This window comes from Schistocerca americana, chromosome 5, assembly GCF_021461395.2.
Source record: "Schistocerca americana isolate TAMUIC-IGC-003095 chromosome 5, iqSchAmer2.1, whole genome shotgun sequence".
Taxonomy (NCBI): Eukaryota; Metazoa; Arthropoda; class Insecta; order Orthoptera; family Acrididae; genus Schistocerca; species Schistocerca americana.
Window position 1 is genome coordinate 248,081,992 of NC_060123.1, and position 27,523 is coordinate 248,109,514.

Consider the following 27,523-nt stretch of genomic DNA (forward strand, 5'->3'; position numbering starts at 1 on the left):
CTGACCAGTCTGTTCCCCCCAGTTAAATCCCATTGAGCTGTGAGATGTGTTGGAGAGATGTATAGCAGCATGTCCACATTCACCAATGACTGCCAGCAACCTCACTGGTCCAGGAATGGAACACCCTTCCCCAAGATCCTTACAAATATTGTGGCCAGCATGGGAGAATGTTGCAGAACATGCACTGCCGTCCATGGTGATCACACGTCCTATTGAGCACCATAGTCTGCCATTTGTAGAGTCCAGGGGACAATCATGAATCACAGTGACTTCAGTGGTTTCATCAAGCTATGTTGCTTGGCAGTGACACATCATGTGAAAGTTACTTTCGTACTTAAAAGTTTTGCACACTATTGTATTGTCAACAAGAGCAGTGATAGGGCAATTCCTTGTTGGACACCTTTCTTTGTCTCAAACCATTTCAGTCATCCATTGCCTATCTGGACACAGCTGTGGCAATTCTGGTGTAACTTATGTACTATTAAGTATTTTGGCGCCATGAGATCTTCCAGGCATTCCCAGATCTTGTTTCGAGAAACATTATCATAGGCTTTGCCAATCTCCTAAAATGCAGCCGCAGTTTTCTTTCCATATTCCCAGGACTTTACTGTCAACAATTGTAGTTGAAACTAGATTCACTTCTTTTTTTCTTAAAAAAAATATAATCCAAAAAGCACAAAAGAGCCTAAACCAAAAATTTTTGTAGTTGTTCAAGAATTTGCTACCAATAGGGTTATTGGCCAAGCTACATATTTATACTTAGCATCGACTACGATCTGCCCCTGCGATGGGATTGACTGTTCACTCTTTGCTGAGGATACTGCAGCTGTGGGAACTCAAAGCACCGGTATGTGCCCGTGTTAATAAGAGACACAGCTGTTTCGTGTCCAACTAGAATTCTGCCACTGCTCCATTAATTTCCAGCTGCAGCACATGCTTCTGCTGCTGCTGCTGCTGCTACTGGCACTAGCAAGATAGCATGCAGTGCACTGGCAGATGGTTTTGTGGTTGTTGTTGCTCTCTAGCTGAGGTAGACATGTGCTAAATGCCCCCATTTGTTTCATGCAAAACAGGTGACATCACATAGTGGACAGTGGCATTGTGAATGCCTTAGCCTGCAGTCTGGGCATGATTTGATTGCACTAACTTTCCTGTGAGTCTTTGATTACTCTGGGGCTTGCTTTGGGACATGTCGACAACAAATGAAGTGCTGTGCCTCTACCAACAATAAGGACTGTGAACCGTTATCTGCATCTGTTACTAGTGAACAAAGCTTCACCAGAAAATTGGTTGTTCGGTAAATTGGATGATTTGCAATGATTCGTTGTCATCAGTTTAGTGGGCAACAGTGACTTCTACTACCAAGAAAGTCAACACCAGAAGTACTGTGAACTGTAGCTCACACTGATGCTGTTACTTAGTGAACTTTGGCAATTCTTAGCACCTCAGTCAGAATTGGATCAGACAACTCTAAAGCCTTCATGCTACCTCCTTTATCAGGAGCTAAACATATAATAATATTGTGGATTATTGACTCTACTTATAATGTGCCACACTATTTACAGGAAAAAATCATGCTTGATTACTAAGCCTTGCAAATCAACATCACATGGTGTGTATGTTTGCTTACATTGCTTCACACATTGTTTAAATTTGAGCCTAGTTGCAGCTTCTCGGGTTTGGTGGCCATAATAGGCAGTCAGCAAACCACAAACATCAACAAAACTCAAATTTTAGAGGTCCGATAGTGGGTGTAGTTTTTGCACCATTTTGTGCAGTTTACTACTAGACAGCAGTAATAGTGCACTGCAATGTTTAGGATCAATTATTCGACTTGCCTTGCAATGAGGAACAAAACAGTGTAAATAGACCACCTCTTATTTACCACATGGAGACAAGAGAATGATGGATGAGTAGGTGATTATGCTGCAGTTGTAGACTATTGTTGATTTTTCAGTAGCTGTAACACCAATTTCTGATTTTGCTGGTGGTATTCCCATTGATGTTGCTACTGCAATGACTGCTGCCACAACTTTAGAAACTCAGGGTTCATGGCTCACACTGAATAGTTGCACAATGGGACAGTCCTTGTCTCCACTTCTCCGGCCTACTCTTGAGTAGGTAGAACATAATGTACGTCACTCACACTACTGGTGATGCAGAGATCGACGCAACAAACAGGTGCTTCCTGTGGTCAATGACAGCTGAGTTTATGAAGTGATGACTAGCCCAAAGCCAAAGTCCAGAGTGTAACAACAGTCATTAGAAGCATACACAAACAGCCAGGGGAGCAATCCGAATGAAAAACACAGGCGAGGTCAATCACTCCATTACATTGGTGTGTATTGAAAGCTTCAGAAAATAGTCAGAACTACCTGACTGCTGTGGACTGTGGTATTTACAGGTATTCTTACATCAGTGGACAGTTCAATGTGAGATGCCCCTAGCTGTGGCAGCAACCTCCGTGGCAACTCTCGATGCAAAGCCTGAGTATTTCTGAGCTTTCCTCCATCAGTACTCTGGCTGGGTGGCAAATCTGAATCACTGTCGAATACTAAAAGTACTGTTACAAAAATTTGCAGCTACAAATATTAAAAATTACTCACATGTATCACAAAACCAGTTGATTGGAATATGTCAAGAACTTAACTACAAAAATTTTTGGGCAGGTTGGTAATTAAAGATAAAAATACACTGCCTGACAATTAAAGTGAAGCACCCAGAAATGGAGAGGCAATAAAATGAAACCTCGGGGGTTGAGAGGGTATGTGATGTTATTGCAGTGGTTACAAAATCAAGTCAACTTACAAAGAACTTGGCAGTATGAGCCCTCTTATTAGTATGACACTGCATTCCTTCTGGCCTCAATGCATAAACTGATTTGATTGGGAAGGGCATCATAAAGCCATTGTATCCTCTTCTGAGGTAAGCCCACAACTGTTGTTATTGGTCATGATATCCCACATACTGTCAGTCAGACGGAATTGACGTACATGCTGGACCCACAACTCTCAGTCAGACGTATTTGACGTACATGCTGGTCCCACACATGTTCTTATTGGGGACGGGTCTGGGGATCATACTGGCCACTGGATTTCCTCAACATAATGCACACAGTTCATGAGGCAAATGCCATGTATGCATGAGCATTGTCTTGTTGAAAATTGGCAAAATGATACTGTCATATTTGAGATAATACATGCGGACACAGGACGTCCATGACATACCATTGTGCTGTCAGAATTCTCTCAACCACTACCAGCTGTGAGCTGAAGTAACACCTAATTGATCCTCACACCATAATTCCAGGAGTAACACTGTTATGCATCATCAAAACATTGGAAGAAAAGCACTTCTCCCGAGATCGCCACTATACTCACCGGTCTTCCAGGGTGGTGCAAAACTGTGATTCATCATTGAACACAATGTGGTGGTATTCATGAGCAGTCCATTCTTTCCGGTCATGGTACCACTCCAAATGCAGCCATTTGTGTTGTAGTGCTAATGGCAGCATATACATGGGACATTAATTTCACAGTCCGGTTGCTACTAGTTTCCATTCAGAGTTGCAGAATGATGCAGAGAGTCCATTACCTGTTTTCAGATGGCAGAGAGGGATGTGAGCGGGTAACAATTTGCTTGGTGCACCATACCTGCGATATTCCCTTGTGGTGATCAAATGTTGAGCGGAACCTTGACGGTGAGTTTTCCTGCCCTCACATTCCCATTCAGCCCAACATCGGGCCACTGGCACAGCTCAATGCCATACAAATCTGGGTATTGCACAATTCAACCGGCCAGCCAATGGGAGACCCACAATGAGGCTCCTTGTGCCAGGAATGCTGTCTCACATATATAAGTGGCATCTCCAGGCCATTCACAGTGATCACTCAATGTCTGAAGCATATTACACCTTTTCTGTACACTCCCAGCCCTGGTAACAACACTAAACATGAACAACATGCATGCACCTTGCTGGCCATTTTTCCTCTCACGGAGATTTCCAATTCTGTTCATTTACATAACTGCCAACATTGTGTTTGTGAACAAAATTAAATTGACAATGTAAATAGTTACCCCAGTGGAAACTGCATAAATTTAATTTTGGATTGTTCCCATTTAGCCACACTTCTACGATTGTATTCATTGTAACTTCTTACAATTAACAATAATAGAAATTTTATCTAACAGAAGCTGTGCTCTAATGAGGATTATATTCTTGTTGTTACTTATTATCTGACAGAATTGTGTGGTAGCCTTTGTATGTGGTCCAGTTGATGTAGACCCCTTTGGTAATTGTTCCAAATGTGATGTTGGGTGATGTATATTTTTGTACACTATTGAAAACTGTTCAGTTTCATTTGAATATGAACTGCCTATGTTTGTTTTATGTATACACAGCTCATCACTGTTGCAGTGTTTTGATCCATCAGTAAGGGTATCCCATTTACCTTCAATGTTTGTCTTGGGACTCCTAATGTGTCACAAACAACACTTTTTTTATGTAGGTTTCACAAAAAACACTTTTTTATTTAGCTTTACATTTCAAGAATCTGTAAAATATTTTATATCTGCCTATAAATAAATCATGATTATTTTACTCATGACATGACAGACTAATATTAAGATGTAAAAGGATATTTAGTAAATAAATGGTATGTACCAATTTCCCATTTCAGGCTACATACGAGAGTACTTGTGTCTCGTTCCACATGACCAAAAATTCTGCTTCCGAGAAACAGCAGATGTGCTGCATAGAAGTGCCATCACAAAAGAAGACTTTAGTGGCTATAGAGCAGCATCAGCATGGAATGCAATTGGTTTATATGCCGCTAATCTACTTTCACAACCATGGAGGAAAGAGTATCGTGAGATGAAGGTTTTTGTACAATTTTTTTTCTCTTTCATAGAACAAGTTTTATTTTTTCTGAAATGAAGTTTTGAAATACAATAATACTTCTTGTAAAGCAACTGTCCACTAAACTGTTAAGAGCAATAATTGAAAAACAGTAATAGTTTGACATTAGAAGTGATATGTTGGAATGCAGATATAGTACACAATTTTCTTTCTTAGTCATTGTTAATAAGTAGCTGATATAACAATATTGTGAAAAGGATAGTTGTTACCATATACTGGGTGATTACAATTAAACTTTCCTTATTTAACATTTTATAACATGGAAACTGATTACCGTATGAGTACCAGACTTGGTAGCATTAATGTCCAGAGTATGGGGTGCATGTTTTCTGTGTGTTACAGCGCCACAGCCCATTTGTAACTGTGGTGACCAGGTGCTGTGATCAGTTATTGTGATCCATAGTCTCACATCTGACTAGTTGCAGTGCACATGTTGCGTCAACATGAGCTTTGACAAAAGGAACAGGGCATTATTTGTGGAGCTTTATTATCAAAACAGGAGTAATGCCGCAGCTGCACTTTGAGAATATCACTGGCTGAAATGGTTATGGAAAGATCCTCTTTCTCCTCCTGCTGTTCGGAGCTTGATGAAGAAGTTTGAATCAACTGGAGAACTGGGTGTTGCTCCGGGAAGAGGCTGACTACCAGTTGCACCACAAGTGGTTGATGAAATTGCTGTTGCTATGGCAGACAACACTGTGTGCAATTCTACATCTACATGATTACTCTACTATTCACAGTAAAGCACCTGGCAGAGAGTTCAGTGAACCACCTTCAAGCTGTCTCTCTACCGTTCCACTCTCGAATGGCAGGTGGGAAAAACGAGCACTTAATTTTTTCTGTGCAAGCCTGATTTCTCTTATTTTATCATGATGATCATTTCTCCCTATGTAGGTGGATGCCAACAGAATGTTTTCGCAATCAGAGGATAAAACTGGTGATTGAAATTTCATGAGAAGATCCCGTCACAACGAATAAACGCCTTTGTTTTAATAATTGCCACTCCAATTTACGTCTCATGTCTGTGACACTATCTCACCTATTTCGTGATAATACAAGAAGAGCTGCTCTTCTTTGTACTTTTTCGATGTCATCCATCAGTTGCACCTGATGCGGATCCCACAGTGCACAGCAATACTCCAGAATAGGGCGAACAAGCGTGGTGTAAGCTGTCTCTTTAGTAGACCTGTTGCACCTTCTAAGTGTTCTGCCAATGAATCACAGTCTTTGGTTTGCTCTGTCCACAATATTATCTATTTGATCGTTCCAATTTAGGTTAGGCCTATTTGTAATTGTAATCCCTAAGTTTTTAGTTGATTTTACAGCCTTCATATTTGTGTGACTTATTGCGTAATCGAAATTTAGCTGATTTCTTTTAGTGCTCATGTGAATAACTTCACACTTTTCCTTATTCAGGGTCAATTGCCACTTTCCTGGTCGTCAGGCAGTACACGTGCTGTGTCACGACAGTTAAACATCCCATGGTCAGCTGTACGGGGGGGGGGGGGGGGTGCTGTGCTTCGAACCATTCTCCGGCGGTGTATCCGTGCAAGATCCATATCATACAACAACTTGCGCCACAGGAGACACAACTATGTGTTGACTTCGCTGTCCACTTTCTCGCAAGGATTGAAGTTGACGAGGGCTGGCTCTGGACCGTCTTGTGGACAGACGAAGCTCATTTTTCACTGACAGGTGAGGTGAACATACAGAATTGCTGAGTGTGGGGATCTTCACCTCCAGTCACTGTGTGTGGTGTTCCCGTGTATGGCGAACGTGTCACCGTATGGTGTGGCTTCACAGCTACGTTCATCATTGGGCCATTCTGTTTCGAACAGGTTGGCGCTCAAGGACCAAAGACATGCAGTGTGAGAGGCCAGCATTACTGCGATACGCTTCACCCACCCTACAGAAGAGAGACGCATTGAACTCAACAGTTTTCATGCAAGATGGGATCCCACCGCACATTGCTCGTGAAGTTCATCTGCTTCTCCAAAACATATTTGGAAATGATGGAATTATAATCTGTTTGTTTTAAAATGCTTTGCCAGCATGACCACCTGATATCACTCCCAGTGGTTTGTGGTTGTGGGGCTATCTTATGAAGGACAGGTTTACCAGGGGAACACTCACTCATGTGCTGATCTGAAGTGCAGCATGTCAAGAGAGGTACCAGCATACCTATGGACATGCTTAGTTTTGCTGTGCAGAATGCAACCCTGCGCTTTCAGACTCCTCTGGATACTGATGGTGCCATATTGAGCCCCTTTGTATATGATGTACCGTATGTATTATGTATGGTATGATGTACCGTAGCAACACGTTAAAAGTGTTCGAATTGAATTCCTTGTGCATTATTTCTCTTCCCTATGGGCTTGACATTATTGCAACCAAGTTTGGTCCTTGCACGGTAATTAGTTTCCCTGTTATAAAATGTTGTCTGTGAAGCAGTCATTGAAATGAAAAACATCATGTTGGGTGGTGTGTTCAGCAGCTGGGTGGCCCGACTGTTTCTTGGCCACAGTTTGTCGGTGGCTATTCGTGTCAACAGTCATCTTTTTGGTTGTTGGTTGTCTACCCATATAGAATGCAGCACAGTGGTTGGCTGCTTCCCACCAACATCAGCTTTTCTGAATCACAGGTGGGAACTGTCCGTGCAATATAACCTACATTCCCATAACCTTCCTGGCCCCAACCATCATTAGTCATTGTCTTTAATCATCTAGACCCTTTCATGTTCCCATTCCAGCACTAAAGAGCCCTCTGTTCCATCAAGGCACCCACAGCCTTTTAACATCTCTCTTTCCCGATACCCCTCCACCCATCCCCCTGCCCTCCATATAACCATGGTGCTTAACACCCCTAGTCTCTCTCCACCTCGTCACTGTGTGCTCCCACAAGTAGCACTTTACCATCCCCCACCCCTACCTGCTATCCCTTCCCCTCCATGCCCCAGCATCCTCCGACTCCCACCACCTGTTGCTTCTCCCATCATGTGCTCCTTATCACAGGGTGGCCTCAGCAGCCAGAGACTGGTCATGTGTGTGTGAGTTGTGTTTGTGTGCGGGGGGTGAGGGGAATCGGGTGTATTGGTGTGGTCTATTTAAAGTGAAGGCTTTGTTGACCAGAAGCTTACTTTCTTCTGCAAGTCTTTTTGTTGTGCCTATCTGCGACTCAGCATCTTCGCTATATGGTGAGTAGCAACTACCCTTTCCATAGTATTGTCATATTCCATCATGGATTTTCCATTGTTTGATTTTGCCTAGTAGCTGATATAATTTTGGAAAGAAGATAGAAGTAATATCTAATAAATTTAGAAAAAACGTTAAAATATTTTTAAGGAAAAAACTAAAACAATATAAAATTACACTTTAAAAGCAGAGGCAGGTTAATGTTTAAGAGGAAATATTTGACAATAAGCTTGTGAATGTTGTTTTCAGATGAATATAAATACTTTAGGAGTAAAGGAGGCCACTCACTGTAAAGCAGTAGTAGTGAATTGTTAGCAGGTGCACACAAAAAAGAAAGGAAACTTGCAAGCTTTTGGCTTGACATGCAGCACCATGTTATGGCAGAGGTATATCTGTGTGTGGGTGGGTGGGTGGGCGTGCGCGCTAACCACTGTGAAGTGCATTTCAGAGAGTACGTCCCACGATATCAGTTATTAAGGCTTCTTCCTGTGCCATTAACATATATAGTGTGGGGAAAAGGATTGTTTAAATGCCTCTGTAATTAATCCAATCTTACTCTAATGACTCCTATGGAAGTGATGTACAGGGGTTTGTTGTTTATTCTTAAATCATCATTTAAAGCCAGTTCTTGATGGAACTTTGTTAGTAGACTTTCTCTGTCTATCTTCAAGACTCTGGCAATTCAGTTTTTTCAACATCTCACTGACACTCTACCACGGTCAAACAAAGTTGTGACCATTCATGCTGCCCTTCTCTGCATACATTCAATATCACCTGCTCTTGCTGTTTGATACATGTACCACATGCTTGAGCAATATTCTAGGATGGGTCGCATGGGTGATTGGTAAGCATCTCCTTCGTAAAATGTTTGCATTTCCCTGTTATTCTACCAGTAAACTGAAGTCTGCTACCTGCTTTACCCATGACTGAGGCTATGTGATCATTCCACTTCATGTGCCTACTAAGTGTTACACTCAAGTATTTGTATCAGTTTACAGATTCCAACTGTTGCGACAGGGCGAGTTTGGATTGTTGCGTAATTGTTTGACCACTGTCTCTCATCGTACTGTGCACTACACAAGTTCCACCTACCTCAGTACGGCATCTGATTACCAGCCCGTTTCTCTGCATACTTAGATACTGTTCAGACGGCGTTAAAAGCAGCGTTGAAGGAAAACACTGTCAATACTTACGTTTGCAAAGTCTGCGTAAACTCTGGTAGCAAACTATCCTGTAATATCTTACAACAATTTTCAGGTGGAGGGCGATTGCTTCATCTCTTTAGAAAAATGTCAAAACTCTGCAACAAGTTCTTTTATTTCTTTAGGTTCAAAATAAAACTTGCCATCAGCCCATATTTAATTAACGAATAATATCACTATCCTCAGCTCACAGTTCAGACAACCCAGTATACACACAAGGCAGCCAGGAATGTACTTGAGTCCAACCCAAATTATCACGTGATTTACAGTCATTACTCTCTCTGCTGCAATATACAAGTTTCACATTCGGTCCTTTTTCAGTGGATATCTAATAAAGAAATTGAGCACCAAATATTCCATAGACGAATATGAAACATTCCACGCGGAATTTTACAAAGGCGGAAAGTTCACACGCGGTTCTCCTTCCAACAAAACAATCCAAAAACGTCCAAACTTCACAAAACTGTTCATAAATGCAACTGCTATTTTGGCCACACAATCTGGACACAAGAATTTTACGCATAATAAAGACGGAAGCATTAAACATGATCTGCACGCCCGATAGCTGACTAGCGACTAACCAGTGCTGTTCCTTCCAGAGCCTATACCTATTTCCAATGCATGGGAAAAGCTTAACTCTGATTGGTTGTTCAAAATGACCAGCCAATCAAAACAATCCTTCGAGATCATTTTCGCGCTAAAACTGTCCTGTGCCAATCATTATTCGCAGATGCATTTACGTCACTTCATTATGCAAATATTAATAAAATGTTTAACAAAACCAAATGAAAAGAAAACTAATCTTGAAATAACTTTAGAAAACTATTACTCTACGAACGACTATTCTGGCTGCCTTCTTACAAAAGCAAGTACCCTTGGATATATGTCATCAGCAAGATGGGGAAAACACAGCTTTACCATGACACAGTTACATAATGCTGTACATCATATAATATTGAATCTTTATGTATGTCCCACATACACACTCACTCATTCTCATTTACTCACACAACAGCATATTAACTAAATAATTATCTTTTCTGAATTTTATATTACAAAAAATGAAAAGTAGTTAATGTTTTTTAGTAATGAAAATCTAAATAAATTGTTCTGCCATTTTTTGAACTTCAGTAATGATTCCAAATGATACTAAAAGACAAACTGTTATGAATCCTAACTGACTTTAATCTTACAAGTGTCAGCTTGAGGTGGTTTAGGTAATTTTCCCTAACTCTGGAAGTATGCCAGCTAGAAAGCTGAGATTTTTACACAATCTTCTTTTTAATAACAAAGGGCAGTGTATTGACTTTTAACTAAATTGAATAATATCAAATATAGTTTATTTAGATTCTTAGGGGCATGAATATTCTGTCGCTCGAATTGACACAGGTACCGCTTCCCACGGCTAGGATAGCTACAGGTGTGAATGAGTCATGCTAAGATACAAGCGGCTGTTGCTATCACCACCAACAGCTCCAAAGCTACGAGCCATACTGCAAAGTAGTGCAATAAATGCTATTGCATATTGACTTGCGACATTACACTGTGACCCTCAAATTTTTTGTATTCATAGGATACCAAGTTGTGTTTTTATTTTTGAACATTTACAGCCATCTACACCAGTTTGAAATCTTAACAAGGTCTGACTGAATATTTATACAGATTTGTCAGGCTGTACTTCGTTATAGATAACCACATCATCTGCAAAAAGCCTGAGTTTACTATTAATATTGTCTGCAAGATCATTAATATACTTCATGAACAACAAGGGAACCAACACACTTCCCTGGAGTACATCCAATATAATATCCTGCGTCCTCCTTACCAAGAAACCTCTCAGTGTAGTCACATATTTTGTCTGATGCTCCATCTGCATGCTGGTGCCCTCCTATTGGGCCGCCTGGATGCGCCGGCACCTTGTAGTAGCACAGGCATGTGTGTTTTTGGTGGGTGGAAGTCTGTACAGTCTACCAGAACTTTCCTATTACAATAGTTTTCAGATCAAATGGCTGCAATCCATATATTTTCTCATTCAGTGAATTACTGAAAAAAAAAGAAAACAACACAGTAAAATATATAGGGGACTTAACTGACTGAAATGGGCCTAGTGATGTCATTTTTTGTTTTTAATATTAGCAGAACCTAGCAATAAGCAGTATGTCACCTCATGGCAGTATTATTTAGTCAACAGTCATTAGTGCTTCTAGAGCCAGAGGAAAAAAGCTAACATGGCCTTATTATTGCTTCAACTTCTGCAGGCAACAATATCTTCGTTTAGTGTGGCCTGTCACTTTGAGCTGTGGTTTGAGGCAAATTTCTTATGTGACACTATGTGGAAATGAATACAATAGATAGTTTATACTGTTCCTACTGTAACTTTCATTATGTTTACATTTGATCCGCTCACCTGAAAAATTACTGAGAACTGAGCACATAACATGAGTGGAACATGTTGCTTGTGTTGCTGGAAATTTGCAGCTATCTGAAGTTAAGCTGCTAAAATTGGCTAATTGTATATGTACTAAAGCAAAGAAAAAAGCATGACACATGTCAGTCTGAATGAGTATGCTTTATACATAATGCGTATTGTGTCTAAATGATGTTTGAGGAAATTCTTTAAACTTACTGATTTGTAAGTGCTCTAGTTACATTTACATTTGCTAAAAACTATACAACCCACATGACTTTTTTTTGTAATAATACACTAAAGAGCCAAAGAAACTGGTACAGCTGCCTAATCACGTGTAGGGCCCCTGCAAGCACGCAGAAGTGCCGCAACACAATGTGGCATAGATTCGACTAATTTCTGCAGTAGTGCTCGAGGAATTGACACCATGAACCCTGAGGGCTGTCCATAAATTGGTAAGAGTATGACAGGTCGCAGATCTCTTCTGAACAGCACGTTGCAAGGCATCCAAAATATGCTCCATAATGTTCATGTCTGGTGAGTTTGGCAGCCAGTGGAAGTGTTTAAACTCAGAAGAATGTTCCTGGTGCCATTCTGTGGCAATTCTGGACATGTGGGATGTTGCATTGTCCTGCTGGACTTGCTCAAGTCAGTCAGAATGCACAATGGACATGAATGGATGCAGGTGACGTATGTGTCACCTGTCAGAGTTGTATCTGGATGTATCAGGGGTCCCATATAACTCCAACTGCACGTGTCCAACACCATTACAGAGCCTCCACCAGCTTGAACAGTCCCCTGCTGACATGCAGGGTCCATGGATTCACGAGATTGTCTCCATAGCCGTATATGTCCATGCACTCTACATCTACATGGATGCTCTGAAAATCACATTTAAGTACCTGGCAGAGGGTTAATCGAACCATCTTCACAATCCTCTATTATTCCAATCTTGTATAGTTGTTGTTGTTGTTGTTGTTGTTGTGGTCTTCAGTCCTGAGACTGGTTTGATGCAGCTCTCCATGCTACTCTATCCTGTGCAAGCTTCTTCATCTCCCAGTACCTACTGCAACCTACATCCTTCTCAATCTGCTTAGTGTATTGATCTCTTGGTCTCCCTCTACGATTTTTACCCTCCACGCTGCCCTCCAATGCTAAATTTGTGATCCCTTGATGCCTCAAAACATGTCCTACCAACCGCTCGCTTCTTCTAGTCAAGTTGTGCCACAAACTTCTCTTCTCCCCAATCCTATTCAATACCTCCTCATTAGTTACGTGATCTACCCACCTTATCTTCAGCATTCTTCTGTAGCACCACATTTCGAAAGCTTCTATTCTCTTCTTGTCCAAACTGGTTATCGTCCATGTTTCACTTCCATACATGGCTACACTCCATACAAATACTTTCAGAAACGACTTCCTGACACTTAAATCTATACTCGATGTTAACAAATTTCTCTTCTTCAGAAACGATTTCCTTGCCATTGCCAGTCTACATTTTATATCCTCTCTACTTCGACCATCATCAGTTATTTTACTCCCTAAATAGCAAAACTCCTTTACTACTTTAAGTGTCTCATTTCCTAATCTAATCCCCTCAGCATCACCCGATTTAATTTGACTACATTCCATTATCCTCGTTTTGCTTTTGTTGATGTTCATCTTATATCCTCCTTTCAAGACACTGTCTATTCCGTTCAACTGCTCTTCCAAGTCCTTTGCTGTCTCTGACAGAATTACAATGTCGTCGGCGAACCTCAAAGTTTTTATTTCTTCTCCATGGATTTTAATACCTACTCCGAATTTTTCTTTTGTTTCCTTTACTGCTTGCTCAATATACAGATTGAATAACATCGGGGAGAGGCTACAACCCTGTCTCACTCCTTTCCCAACCACTGCTTCCCTTTCATGCCCCTCGACTCTTATAACTGCCATCTGGTTTCTGTACAAATTGTAAATAGCCTTTCGCTCCCTGTATTTTACCCCTGCCACCTTCAGAATTTGAAAGAGAGTATTCCAGTTAACGTTGTCAAAAGCTTTCTCTAAGTCTACAAATGCTAGAAATGTAGGTTTGCCTTTTCTTAATCTTTCTTCTAAGATAAGTCGTAAGGTTAGTATTGCCTCACATGTCCCAACATTTCTACGGAATCCAAACTGATCTTCCCCGAGGTCCGCTTCTACCAGTTTTTCCATTTGTCTGTAAAGAATTCGCGTTAGTATTTTGCAGCTGTGACTTATTAAACTGATAGTTCGGTAATTTTCACATCTGTCAACACCTGCTTTCTTTGGGATTGGAATTATTATATTCTTCTTGAAGTCTGTGGGTATTTCGCCTGTCTCATACATCTTGCTCACCAGATGGTAGACTTTTGTCAGGACTGGCTCTCCCAAGGCCATATAGTACGCAGAAAGAATGAACACCTATATCCGTCCGTACGAGCTTTTATTTCCCTTATTTTATTGTGATGATCATTCCTCCCTATGTATGTCGGTATCAACAAAATATTTTCACATTCGGAGGAGAACATTAGTGATTGGAATTTCGTGAGAAGATTCCATCGCTACGAAAAATGCCTTTCTTTTAATGATTTCCAGTCTAAATCCTGTATCGTTTCTGTAACACACTCCCCCATATTTCGCGATAATACAAAACGTGCTGCCTTTCTTTGAACTTTTTCAATGTACTCTGTCAGTCCTATATGGTAAGGATCCCACACCGCGCAGCAGTATTCTGTAAGAGGATGGACAAGCATAGTGTAGGCAGTCTCCTTAGTAGGTCTGTCACATTTTCTAAGTGCCCTGCCAGTAAAATGCAGTCTTTGGTTAGCCCTCCCCACAACATTTTCTATGTGTTCCTTCCAATTTAAGTTGTTTGTAATTGTAATACCTAGGTATTTAGTTGAATTTACAGCTTTTAGATTATACTGATTTATCATGTAACCGAAGTTTAACGAGTTCCTTTTAACACTCATGTGGCTGACCTCACACTTTTCGTTATTTAGGTTCAACTGCCAGTTTTCGCACCATTCAGATATTTCTTCTAAATCGTTTTGCAGTTTGTTTTGATCTTCTGATGACTTTATTAGTCAATAAACGACAGCGTTATCTGCAAACAACCAAAGACGGATGCTCATATTGTCTCCCAAATCGTTTATATAGATAAGGAACAGCAAAGGGCCTGTAACACTACTTTGGGGAATGCCAGAAATCACTTCTATTTTACTCGAAGACTTACCGTCAGTTATTACGAACTGTGACTTCTCTGACAGGAAATCACAAATCTAGTCACATAACTGAGACGATATTCCATAAGCACACAATTTCACTACAAGCCGCTTGTGTGGTACAGTGTCAAAAGCCTTCCGGAAATACCAGAAATATGAAATTGATTTGAAATCCCTTGTCAGTAGCACTCAACACTTAATGTGAATAAAGAGCTAGTTGTGTTTCACAGGAATGATGTTTTCTAAACTATGTTGACTGTGTGTCACTAGACTGTTTTCTTCAAGGTAATTCATAATGTTCGAAGACAATATATGTTCTAAAATCGTGCTGCATATCGACGTTAACGATATGGGCCTGTAATTTAGTGGATTACTCCTACTACCTTTCTTCAATATTGGTGTGATCTGTGCAACTTTCCAATCTTTTGGTGTGGATCTTTTGTCGAGCGAACAGTTGTTTATGATTGTTAAGCATGGAGCTAATCCATCAGCACACTCCGAAAGAAACCTAATTGGTATAAGTCTGGCCCAGAAAACTTGCTTTTATTAAGTGATCTAAGTTGCTTCACTAGTCCAAGGATATTTACTTCTACGTTACTCATGTTGGCAGCTGTTCTCAATTCGAATTCTGGAATATTTACTTTGTCTTCTTTTGTGAAGGCATTTCGGAAGATTGTGTTTAGTAACTCTGCTTTGGTAGTACTGTTTTCGATAGTATCTCCATTGCTATCACACAGAGAAGGCATTGATTGTTTCTTGTCGCTAACATACTTCACATAGGACCAGAATCTCTTTGGATTTTCTGCCAGGTTTCGAGACAAAGTTTTGCTGTGGAAACTGTGACAAGCATCTCCCATTAAGTTCGGGCTACATTTCAAGCTTCGGTAAAAGATCGCCAATCTTGGGGATTTTGCATCTGTTTAAATTTGGCATGTTTGTTTCATTGTTTCTGCAACAGTGTTCTAACCCGTTTTGTGTACCAAGGAGGATGAGCTCCATCGTTTGTCAATTTATTTGGTATAAATCTCTCAGTTGCTGCTGATACTATTTCTCTGAATTTAAGCCATATCTGGTCTACACTTATATTATTAATTTGGAATGAGTGGAGATTGTCTCTCAGGAAGACATCAAGTGAATTTTTATCTGCTTTTTTGAGTAGGTGAATTTTTCGCTTATTTTTCGAGGATTTGGGAATTACAATATTCAGTCTCGCTACGACAACCCTTTGTACACTAATCCCTGAATCGGTTTTGATGCTCATTATTAACTCGGGATTATTTGTTGTTAAGAGGTCAAGTGTGTTTTCACAACCATTTACTATTCGCGTGGGCTCATGAACTAACTGATCGACTGATCAAAATAATTTTCGGAGAATGTGTTTAGCACAATTTCGGATGATATTTTATGCGTACCACCGGAATTAAACATGTATTTTCGCCAACATATCGGGGGTAAATTAAAGTCACCACCAACTATTACCATATGACTTGGGTATGTGTTTGAAATCAAACTCAAGTTTTCATTGAACCTTTCAGCAACTGTATCATCTGAATTAGGAGGTTGGTAAAAGGATCGAATTATTATTTTATTCCGGTTGCCAACAATGACCTCTGCCCATACTAACTCACAGGAAGTATCTACTTCAATTTCGCGACAAGTTAAACTACTTCTGGCAACAACAAACATGCCACCACCAACCGTGTTTAGCCTATCCTTTCGGAACGCCGTTAGATTTTTTTGCAAAAAATTCGGCTCTGAGCTTATATCCAGCTTTAGCCAGGTTTCAGTGCCTATAACGATTTGAGCATCAGTGCTTTCTGTTAGCACTTGGAGCTGTGGTACTTTTCCAACACAGCTACATCAATTTACAACTGTTATACCAATGGTTCTTGTATCTATGTTATTCCTGTGTTCAGCCTGCATCCTTTGTGATTGAAGCCATTCTTGTGTTTTCCCGAGACCCTCTAACCTAAAAAACCGCCCAGTCCATGTCACACAGCCCCTGCTAAATGTGTAGCCGCCTCCTGCACATAGTTGACACCTGACCTATTCAGCGGAACCCGAAACCCAACCACACTTTGGTGCAAGTCGAGGAATCTGCAGCCTACATGGTCGCAGAACCGTCTGAGCCTCTGATTCAGACCCTCCACTCGGCTCTGTATCAGAGGTCCGCAATCGGTCCTGTTGACTATGCTGCAAATGGTCAGCTCTGCTTTGATCTTGTAACCATGACTGGCAGCCTTTACCACTTCTCTTAGCTGCTCAAAACTAGAGAGAACCTCTTCTGATCCAAAGTGATAGACATCATTGGTACCGACGTGAGCAACCACCAGCAGTTGGCTGCACCCTGTGTTCTTCATGAAATCTGGGAGGACCCTTTCCACATCTGGAATAACTCCACCCGGTATGTACATGGAGTGCACATTGGTTTTTACCCCTCTTGTCAGCCAAGTCCCTAAGGGTCCCCATAACGCACCTAACGCTGGAGCTCCCCACTACCAATAATCCCACCCTCTGCGATTGCCCGGATCTTGCAGGCTGAGTGGTTTCCTCTGAAACAGGACAGTCAACAGCATCTGGGTCAGCGACAGTGTCAGCCACAGACAGCACCTGGAACCTGCTTGTCAGACAAACCGGGGAGGCCTTACATGCGGCCATCTGGGAAGTCTTTCGCCGCCTGCTTCACCCCGGGGCAACCTCCAACTCGACCACAGGTGAGGCGTCAGCCTCAGTGCGAGCAGTATCTGGGTTGGCCACTGGTGAGGACTGATCGGAGGACTCTGACATGCTGGACATCTGTTGGATCCTCACATCCGGGTCACAACAGTGATGTCCATCCACTTCAGCCTCAAGCTGTGTAACCGAAGCCATCACAGCCTGAAGCTGAGAGCGAAGTGTTACCAACTCGGCTCACATCCGCACTCAACAATCGCAGTCCCTGTCCATACTAAAGACCATGGAAAACTAAACTATGCAGATAAACAGACCAACGGCATGTGCTGTGCAACTCTACTGTACACCCTGACAGAAACGCACGAACTGCGTCTAGTAATATGTAGGTATTCAAAAACCTAACTACCGAAGCACTCAGGTGAAACTAAATAATTTGCCCCTGATTAGGAACTTGTAATATGTCGCAAAATCGGTTTACTTTCCGACGCAAACAATAACGCGACAACTGTGGCTATTAGATATTAAATTTACATGCAGAAATTCAAGAAACTAAAATATTAAGGCACACAGATGATACAATAAAATTTGCTCCTGGTTAGGAACTCGTAAATGTCAGAAAAGCGGCTACTTTCCTGTTGCTGCTTCTGTCTTGGTCGGCTACTGCTGCCTGATACAATACAATTTGAAACGATACTCATCTGATCAGGCAACATGTTTCCAATCATCATCAGTCCAGTGTCGGTGTTGACGGGCCCAGGTGATTTGTAAAGCTTTGTGTCACACTGTCATCAAGGGTACATGAGTTGCCCTTGGGCTCTGAAAGCTCATATCGATGATGTTCTGTTGACTCGTTCACACACTGACACTTGTTGATGTCCAGCATTGAAATCTACAGCAATTTGCGGAAGGGTTGCACTTCTGTCACATTGAACGATTCTCTTCAGTTGTCATTGGTCCTGTTCTTGCAGGATCTTTTTCTGGCTGCAGCAATGTCAGAGATTTGATGTTGTACTGGATTCCTCATATTCACAGTACACTCGTGAAATGATTGTATGGGAAAATCCCCACTCCTTCGCTACCTTGGAGATGCTGTGTCCCATTGCTCGTGTGCATACTATAACACCACATTCAAACTTGCTTAAATCTTGATAACCTGGCATTGTAGCAGCAGTAACCAATTTAATAACACCGCCAGACACTTGTTGTCTTATATAGGCGTTGCCGACCAGAGCACCGTATTCTGCCTGTTTACATATCTCTGTATTTGAATACACATGCCTATATAGTTTCTTTGGCACTTCAGCGTATATAGATTAGGTTGATGTCAGCAGATTAAAAATACATTGTATCTCCCTCCTGTGTGCCAGTGTTTGCACATCTGTCATTGCAATTAATGTATATTTAATCCTTTCTGGCTGTGGAAACCTTTTTCTCTCTTTTCTTGTACAATATTTCTATAAAGATATGACCTTTCACTGCCGCAGCTACAGCACATGTTACACTGTGGCACTTGAATTTAATAAATTGTATTTTAAAAACCCTAATTTTATTAAAATTTGTTCCTAACATAAAATATGGATCACTAAAGTTAATATCTTAAAATAAATTATCGTGACAGTCAGCTTTGAAACTGTTATGTTATTGGTGAAAGTTTGAGTTGTACTTCTTTGTTGCCCCTCCCTCCCCTGTTCATACACCAGCAACCCCATTTTTCAGCATAAATATGTTCCTAAGTGTCACTTCATTTAACATTATAGAAGTCATTGTTTTTTCGTGGATAGGCAGTTCTTGTTACCACACAGATATTTTTGTTCTTTAAGTGACACTCTTATTGAAGATAAGAGAGATTATTGGAGAGCTAGATTGCTACTTATTGTAAATACGACACATTAATTTGCAGACAGGCACAACTAAAAGACATTTACACAGTAGATTTCGGCTACAGCCTTTGTCAGGAAAGGAAACACACATACATTCACTCACTCACATAAGCAAGCACACCTAATGCACACATGGCTGCCATCTGTGGCATCTCGGACTAAAATGCAACTGTTGTGTAGAACATAAGCAGCAGTCTGTAGGTGGTAGGGGAGGGGAAGGAATAGCAGAGTACGGGTGGGGAGAGAGAAGAGTGCTGTGTGGCAGAACGTGCAGGACTAGACTGCCAACATGAACTGCATCAGGAGACTGTTGGGCAGGCAGGTGGGGATGGGGAGGGGGGACAGGGAGTGAAAATGGAGAGGAGCAGTGAAACCTAAAGATGGGCAGCTACATTAGCAGAGGCCAGCACACAAAAATGGTAGGAGACAAGAATAGGTAGCTGGTAATGGGCAGAGGGGGTTGAAACTGTTGAGTGGAGGATGTGGTGACAGTATGTTTCCGTAGGTTGAGGCCAGGATAATAGGGAAATGGAGAATATGTTGTAAGGATAATTCCCATCTGCGCAGTTCAGAAAAGCTAGCAGTGGAGGAGAGGATCCAGCTGGCTCAGGTAGTGAAGCAGCCATTGAAGTCACGCATGTTATGTTGAGTTGCATGTCGTGCCACAGGGTGGTCTACTTTGCTCTTAGCCTTAGTTTGGCTGTGGCCATTCATCCTGGTGGACAGCTGGTTGATAGTCATACCAATATAAAAAGCTGTGCTATGATTGCTGCAGAGCTGTTACACGACATGGCTGCTTTCGCTGGTGGCCCGGTCCCTGATGATATAGGGGATAAGCCTGTGACAGGACTGGAATTTGAAAAGCTGGGTGAATGGATTGGGCAGGCCTTGCACCTGGGTCTTCCACAGGGATATGATCCTGTGGCAAGGGTTTGTGATTTGTTGTATCATCGGGATGGACTAGAATGTTGTGGAATGGCATAGAATGTTGTGGAGGTTGGTTGGGCTATGGAGCACCACTTTAGGAGGGCTGGTAAGGATCTTGGGTAGGATGTCCCTCGCTTCAGGGCTTGATGATAGGTAATCAAAGCCCCGGTGAAAGATGTGGTTTAGTTGTTCCAGTTGGGTGGTACTGGGTGACAAAGGGGTCAGTCCTTTGTTGCTGTTTCTTGGGGGTGGTGGGAGGATTTGGGGTTTGAAGGGGGAATGGCAAGGGAGATCTGTGTGCAGGCTAGGTCTGTGAGTAGTGCTTGTCCAAGAAGGCATTGGTGAGATCTTCAGCGTATGGGACAGGGAGCACTGCAGATACATCATCCCCCGGAGGGCCAGGATGTGTGGGTTGGATTTTTTGGTGGAAAGGATGACAGCTGTTGAAATGCAGGTTCTGTTCATGGTTGGTGGATTTAATGTAGACAGAGGTGTCTATGGAGCCATCAGACAGGAGATGGTCAGTGTCCAGGAAGGTGGCAAGCTGAGTTGAGGTGGAGCAGGTGGATCCGTTGGGAGATGCGGTGTTGAGGTTGTGGAGGGTTGAAAATAGGGCGTCTTGGCCCTGAGTACAGATTATGAAAATATCATCAATGAACCAGAACCAGACTAGTGGTTTGGTATTTTGGAAGGCTAGGAAGGTCTCCTCTAGATGGACCATTAAGAAGGTTGCATAGGAGGGTGCCATACATGTGTCCATGGCTGCGCCACAGAGTTGTTTGTGTACCTTTGCTTCAAAGGAGAATTAGTTGTGTGTTAGGATAAAGCTAGTAAGGTGTATGTGGAATGAGATAGTGGGTCTTGAGTTGGAAGTGTTTTGGAAAAGTTAGTGTTCAGTAGCAGTAATAACATGGGCATGAGGGCTGCTGGTGTATAGGGAGGTGATGGCAACACTTTAAGTAGGGATCCAGGAGGTAAAGGGCTGGTGATGGTAGAGTTTTGGTGAAGGAAGTAGTTGGTACCTATAACATGGAAGGCTAGATCAAGGTGATTTGGTTTGAGGTGCTGTGCAGGATGTTGTAGTTGTGAAGAGGGAAATGGATACAGGGGAGAGGTTCTGGAAAGGGCCTAATGCTTTAAGCGGGAACTGGAAGTTATATTGGACTCTGCGATGGGACCACTCTGGCAGAGTGGAGGAGTCAGATAATTTGCAGAAAACTTCCACCAGGTAATTCATAACAACAGTGTGAAATCTTTGTCTGCAGGTAGGATCATTAGGTCATGATTTGTTTTGAGCTAGTGTATGGCTGTCCTTACCTCTGCTGAAAGGTTGTTATTCTGAGGAAGAGATCTGGGGAAGGTTGCTTAAGCCAAGTTGGGTGAAATGGATTCCTAGAAGGTGACCAGAGGAGTCAGGGGGAGGGGGCAGGTTCATGGTTGGGTGGTGGCATGAAATGGGAGAGGCAGGGTTCAATGTTGGGATTAGGTTGGCTTTGGTTGTAAGCATTGGTGCCAAAGAAGTGTTTCCATTGCAAGAGTAAGGAGAAGAATAGTTGGTCTTTGTTAATTCCAGCATGGTTAAATTTCCGTGTAGGGCTAAGTGGTAGGGGGCTTTGGATGAACAGAAACTTCTGTGGGCTGAGGTGTTTGGTGGAAAAGTTAACAACAGTACTATGGGAAAGTTTTGCCTATGGATTTGGTGCAGTGTTGGTAGCAAGTTTTGGGGGATGTAGAAAGTTGAAAAGGTCTGCTAAGCAGCGTTTGGATGCTATGAAGGGTTGATGACGAGGAACACTGTGGGTAGGATAGGTGTTGTATAGTGGTGCCCCGAAGCAGCAACAGGATGTCAGCAGGTTGGATAACTTAATGGAGGTTGTGTGTGGAGTACTCCTCCAGATGCTGGAGAGCCAGGGATTCAATTTCAGAGATGTGATGTATGTAGCAGGTACTGCAAAGTAGCAGTGTCTTGTGGAGGGAGCAGAGGTGGATCTGGGATGCATGTGCCAAGGAGATGTGATTTAGCAGTACCAGCTTTGTTAGAGCCAGGGATTGAAGGAATATGAAAAGATTCTGTCATCATAGAAGGAGGAGGTGGGCTCCTGATAAAGGAATTTTTATGGCTAGGCTGTTGGAGGGGGGGGGGGGGGGGGGGGGGAGGCGGGGTAATTCCTTGATTTAGGCAGCATTTTTAAGAAACAGGATGTGGGACTGGATTTTAGTCAGGGAAAGGGATGCTTTTCTGAACTAGTGCAGAAAGGTAGAGCAGGGACCCATTGTGGCAGGGATGGGTGGGGAAATGGGCAAAAGGAGGTGTTACATGGTCATGAGAGGAGCTGGGTAAGAAAAAAGACACATAAAAGTACATGAAGACCCCCATAAACATGCACTGCCTACCAACACTCCACCAGATCCAGCGCCGAAGCATTCCATAACACAGTTGTTATCCTTTCCACAAAAACCTTCTGCCCCGCAGAAGTTTCAGTTCTGACCAAAGGTCTCACATGTAACTGTACACCCAACTTTAATAATTCTGGATTCCTCAAAGACCTACTCTTGCTCTCCTTATCCCTGCAGTGGAAACACATCTTTGTCACCAATCCCTCCAACCAAAGCCAACCTGTTGTTGTTGTTGTTGTTGTTGTTGTTGTTGTGGTCTTCAGTCCTGAGACTGGTTTGATGCAGCTCTCCATGCTACTCTATCCTGTGCAAGCTTTTTCATCTCCCAGTACCTACTGCAACCTACATCCTTCTGAATCTGCTTAGAGTATTCATCTCTTGGTCTCCCTCTACGATTTTAACCCTCCACGCTGCCCTCCAATACTAAATTGGTGATCCCTTGATGCCTCAGAACATGTCCTACCAACCGATCCCTTCTTCTGGTCAAGTTGTGCCACAAACTTCTCTTCTCCCCAATCCTATTCAATACTTCCTCATTAGTTATGTGATCTACCCATCTAATCTTCAGCATTCTTCTGTAGCACCACATTTCGAAAGCTTCTATTCTCTTCTTGTCCAAACTATTTATCGTCCATGTTTCACTTCCATACATGGCTACACTCCATACGAATACTTTCAGAAATGACTTCCTGACACTTAAATCAATACTGGATGTTTCTCTTCTTCAGAAACGCTTTCCTTGCCATTGCCAGCCTACATTTTATATCCTCTCTACTTCGACCATCATCAGTTATTTTGCTCCCCAAATAGCAAAACTCCTTTACTACTTTAAGTGCCTCATTTCCTAATCTAATTCCCTCAGCATCACCCGACTTAATTAGACTACATTCCATTATCCTTGTTTTGCTTTTGTTGATGTTCATCTTATATCCTCCTTTCAAGACACTGTCCATTCCATTCAACTGCTCTTCCAAGTCCTTTGCTGTCTCTGACAGAATTACAATGTCATCGGCGAACCTCAAAGTTTTTGTTTCTGCTCCATGGATTGTAATACCTACTCCGAATTTTTCTTTTGTTTCCTTTACTGCTTGCTCAATATACAGATTGAACAACATCGGGGAGAGGCTACAACCCTGTCTTACTCCCTTCCCAACCACTGCTTCCCTTTCATGTCCCTCGACTCTTATAACTGCCATCTGGTTTCTGTACAAATTGTAAATAGCCCTTCGCTCCCTGTATTTTACCCCTGCCACCTTTAGAATTTGAAAGAGAGTATTCCAGTCAACATTGTCAAAAGCTTTCTCTACAAATACTAGAAACGTAGGTTTGCCTTTCCTTAATCTTTCTTCTAAGATAAGTCGTAAGGTCAGTATTGCCTCACGTGTTCCAGTGTTTCTACGGAATCCAAACTGATCTTCCCCGAGGTTGGCTTCTACTAGTTTTTCCATTCGTCTGTAAAGAATTCGTGTTAGTATTTTGCAGCTGTGACTTATTAAACTGATAGTTCGGTAATTTTCACATCTGTCAACACCTGCTTTCTTTGGGATTGGAATTATTATATTCTTCTTGAAGTCTGAGGGTATTTCGCCTGTTTCATACATCTTCCTCACCAGATGGTAGAGTTTTGTCAGGACTGACTCTCCCAAGGCCGTCAGTAGTTCCAATGGAATGTTGTCTACTCCGGGGGCCTTGTTTCGACTCAGCTCTTTCAGTGCTCTGTCAAACTCTTCACGCAGTATCTTATCTCCCATTTCATCTTCATCTACATGCTCTTCCATTTCAATAATATTGTCCTCAAGTACATCGCCCTTGTATAGACCCTCTATATACTCCTTCCACCTTTCCGCTTTCCCTTCTTTGCTTAGAACTGGGTTTCCATCTGAGCTCTTGATATTCATACAAGTCGTTCTCTTATCTCCAAAGGTCTCTTTAATTTTCCTGTAGGCAGTATCTATCTTACCCCTAGTGAGATAGGCCTCTACATCCTTACATTTGTCCTCTAGCCATCCCTGCTTAGCCATTTTGCACTTCCTGTCGATCTCATTTTTGAGACGTTTGTATTCCTTTTTGCCTGCTTCATTTACTGCATTTTTATATTTTCTCCTTTCATCAATTAAATTCAATATTTCTTCTGTTACCCAAGGATTTCTACTAGCCCTCGTCTTTTTACCTACTTGATCCTCTGCTGCCTTCGCTACTTCATCCCTCAAAGCTACCCATTCTTCTTCTACTGTATTTCTTTCCCCCATTCCTGTCAATTGTTCCCTTATACTGTCCCTGAAACTCTGTACAACCTCTGGTTGTTTCAGTTTATCCAGGTCCCATCTCCTTAAATTCCCACCTTTTTGCAGTTTCTTCAGTTTTAATCTACAGGTCATAACCAATAGATTGTGGTCAGAGTCCACATCTGCCCCTGGAAATGTCTTACAATTTAAAACCTGGTTCCTAAATCTCTGTCTTACGATTATATAATCTATCTGATACCTTTTAGTATCTCCACGGTTCTTCCATGTATACAACCTTCTTTTATGATTCTTAAACCAAGTGTTAGTTATGATTATGTTGTGCTCTGTGCAAAATTCTACCAGGCGGTTTCCTCTTTCATTTCTTAGCCCCAATCCATATTCACCTACTATGTTTCCTTCTCTCCCTTTTCCTACACTCGAATTCCAGTCACCCATGACTATTAAATTTTCGTCTCCCTTCACAATCTGAATAATTTCTTTTATTTCATCATACATTTCTTCAATTTCTTCGTCATCTGCAGAGCCAGTTGGCATATAAACTTGTACTACTGTAGTAGGTGTGGGCTTCGTGTCTATCTTGGCCACAATAATGCGTTCACTATGCTGTTTGTAGTAGCTTACCCGCATTCCTATTTTCCTATTCATTATTAAACCTACTCCTGCATTACCCCTATTTGATTTTGTGTTTATAACCCTGTAGTCACCTGACCAGAAGTCTTGTTCCTCCTGCCACTGAACTTCACTAATTCCCACTATATCTAACTTCAACCTATCCATTTCCCTTTTTAAATTTTCTAACCTACCTTCCCGATTAAGGGATCTGACATTCCACACTCCGATCCGTAGAACGCCAGTTTTCTTTCTCCTGATAACGACATCCTCTTGAGTAGTCCCCGCCCGGAGATCCGAATGGGGGACTATTTTACCTCCGGAATATTTTACCCAAGAGGACGCCATCACCATTTAATCATACAGTAAAGCTGCATGTCCTCGGGAAAAATTACGGCTGTAGTTTCCCCTTGCTTTCAGCCGTTCGCAGTACCAGCTCAGCAAGGCCGATTTGGTTATTGTTACAAGGCCAGATCAGTCAATCATCCAGACTGTTGCCCTTGCAACTACTGAAAAGGCTGCTGCCCCTCTTCAGGAACCACACGTTTGTCTGGCCTCTCAACAGGTACCCCTCCGTTGTGGTTGCACCTACGGTACGGCTATCTGTATCGCTGAGGCACGCAAGCCTCCCCACCAACGGCAAGGCCCATGGTTCATGGGGGGAAAGCCAACCTACTACAAACATTGAACCCTGCCTCAAACATTGAATCCTGCCTCTCCCAGTTCATACCATCATCCAACTATGAATCTTTCCCCCTCCCTCCTAACCACCTGCTTGTACCCTTCCAGGAGTTCCCTAACCTCCAACTTGGTCTCACCAACCTTCCCCAGATCTCTTCCTCAGAACAACAATTTATCAGCAGAAGAAAGGACAGCCATACACTACCTCAAAACAGTTCCTGACCTAATCATGCTATCTGCAGACAATAGTTCCACCACTATTGTTATGAATTGCAGTGACTACCTGGCAGAAGGCCTCTACCAAGTGTCTGACTTCTCCATCTATAAACTCCGCCAGAGTGACCCCATCCCGGAAATCCCTGCTTAAAGCTTAAGGACCTTCCCAGAACCTCTCCCCTAAACCCATTTCCCTCCTCACCCCTATGACACCCCGAACCCACACATTCTACATGCTCCCCAAAATCCACTAACTCGACAATCCAGAATGCCCCATTGTGGCTGGTATTGTGCCCCACATTGACCAACACATCCAATCAATTGCCCTTAAAATTCAAAGGTACCGACTACTTCCTTCACCGACACCCTGCCACCTCCAGTCTTTTATCTCCTGGATCCCTACTTGTCACAGTTGACGCCACCTCCCTATACACCAACAGCATGCCCATGATATTACCGCTATTGAACACTACCTATCTCAACACCATTCAGATTCCAGACTCACTGCCATATTTCTCTTACACCTTACTAATGTTAGCCTAACTCACAACTTGCAAACATTATCCTAACTCACAACTAATTTTTCTTTGAAGAGAAGCTATACAAACAATCTGCCGCACAGCTGTGGGCACCTGCATGGCGCCATTCTATGCCAACCTGTTAATGGAGCTTCCAGAGGAGACGTTGCTAGCCTCACAAAATGCTGAACCCCTAGTCTGGTTTTGTTTCATTGATGATATCTGCATGATCTGGACTTAGGACCAAGACACCCTATCATCATTCCTTCACAACCTCAACACCACAACTCCCATCTACTTCACCTGGTACTCCTCAACCCAGTGTGCCACCTTCCTGGATGTTGACCACCTTTTCTCTGATGGCTCCACCCACACCTCTGTCGACATTAAACCCACAAACCATGAACAGTACCTACATTTCAACCTCTGTCCTC

At 42.3% G+C, this 27,523-nt stretch overlaps 1 protein-coding gene across 1 annotated transcript in view; it reads left to right on the forward strand.

Moving 5' to 3' along the window:
* Positions 1-27,523, forward strand: part of LOC124615791 (protein tamozhennic) — a 65,936-nt gene that overhangs the window by 18,250 nt on the left and 20,163 nt on the right. Inside the window, exon 3 of the mRNA XM_047143913.1 lies at positions 4,680-4,879. Coding sequence (XP_046999869.1) covers positions 4,680-4,879 — 200 coding nt within the window. The remainder of the gene's footprint in view (positions 1-4,679; positions 4,880-27,523) is intronic.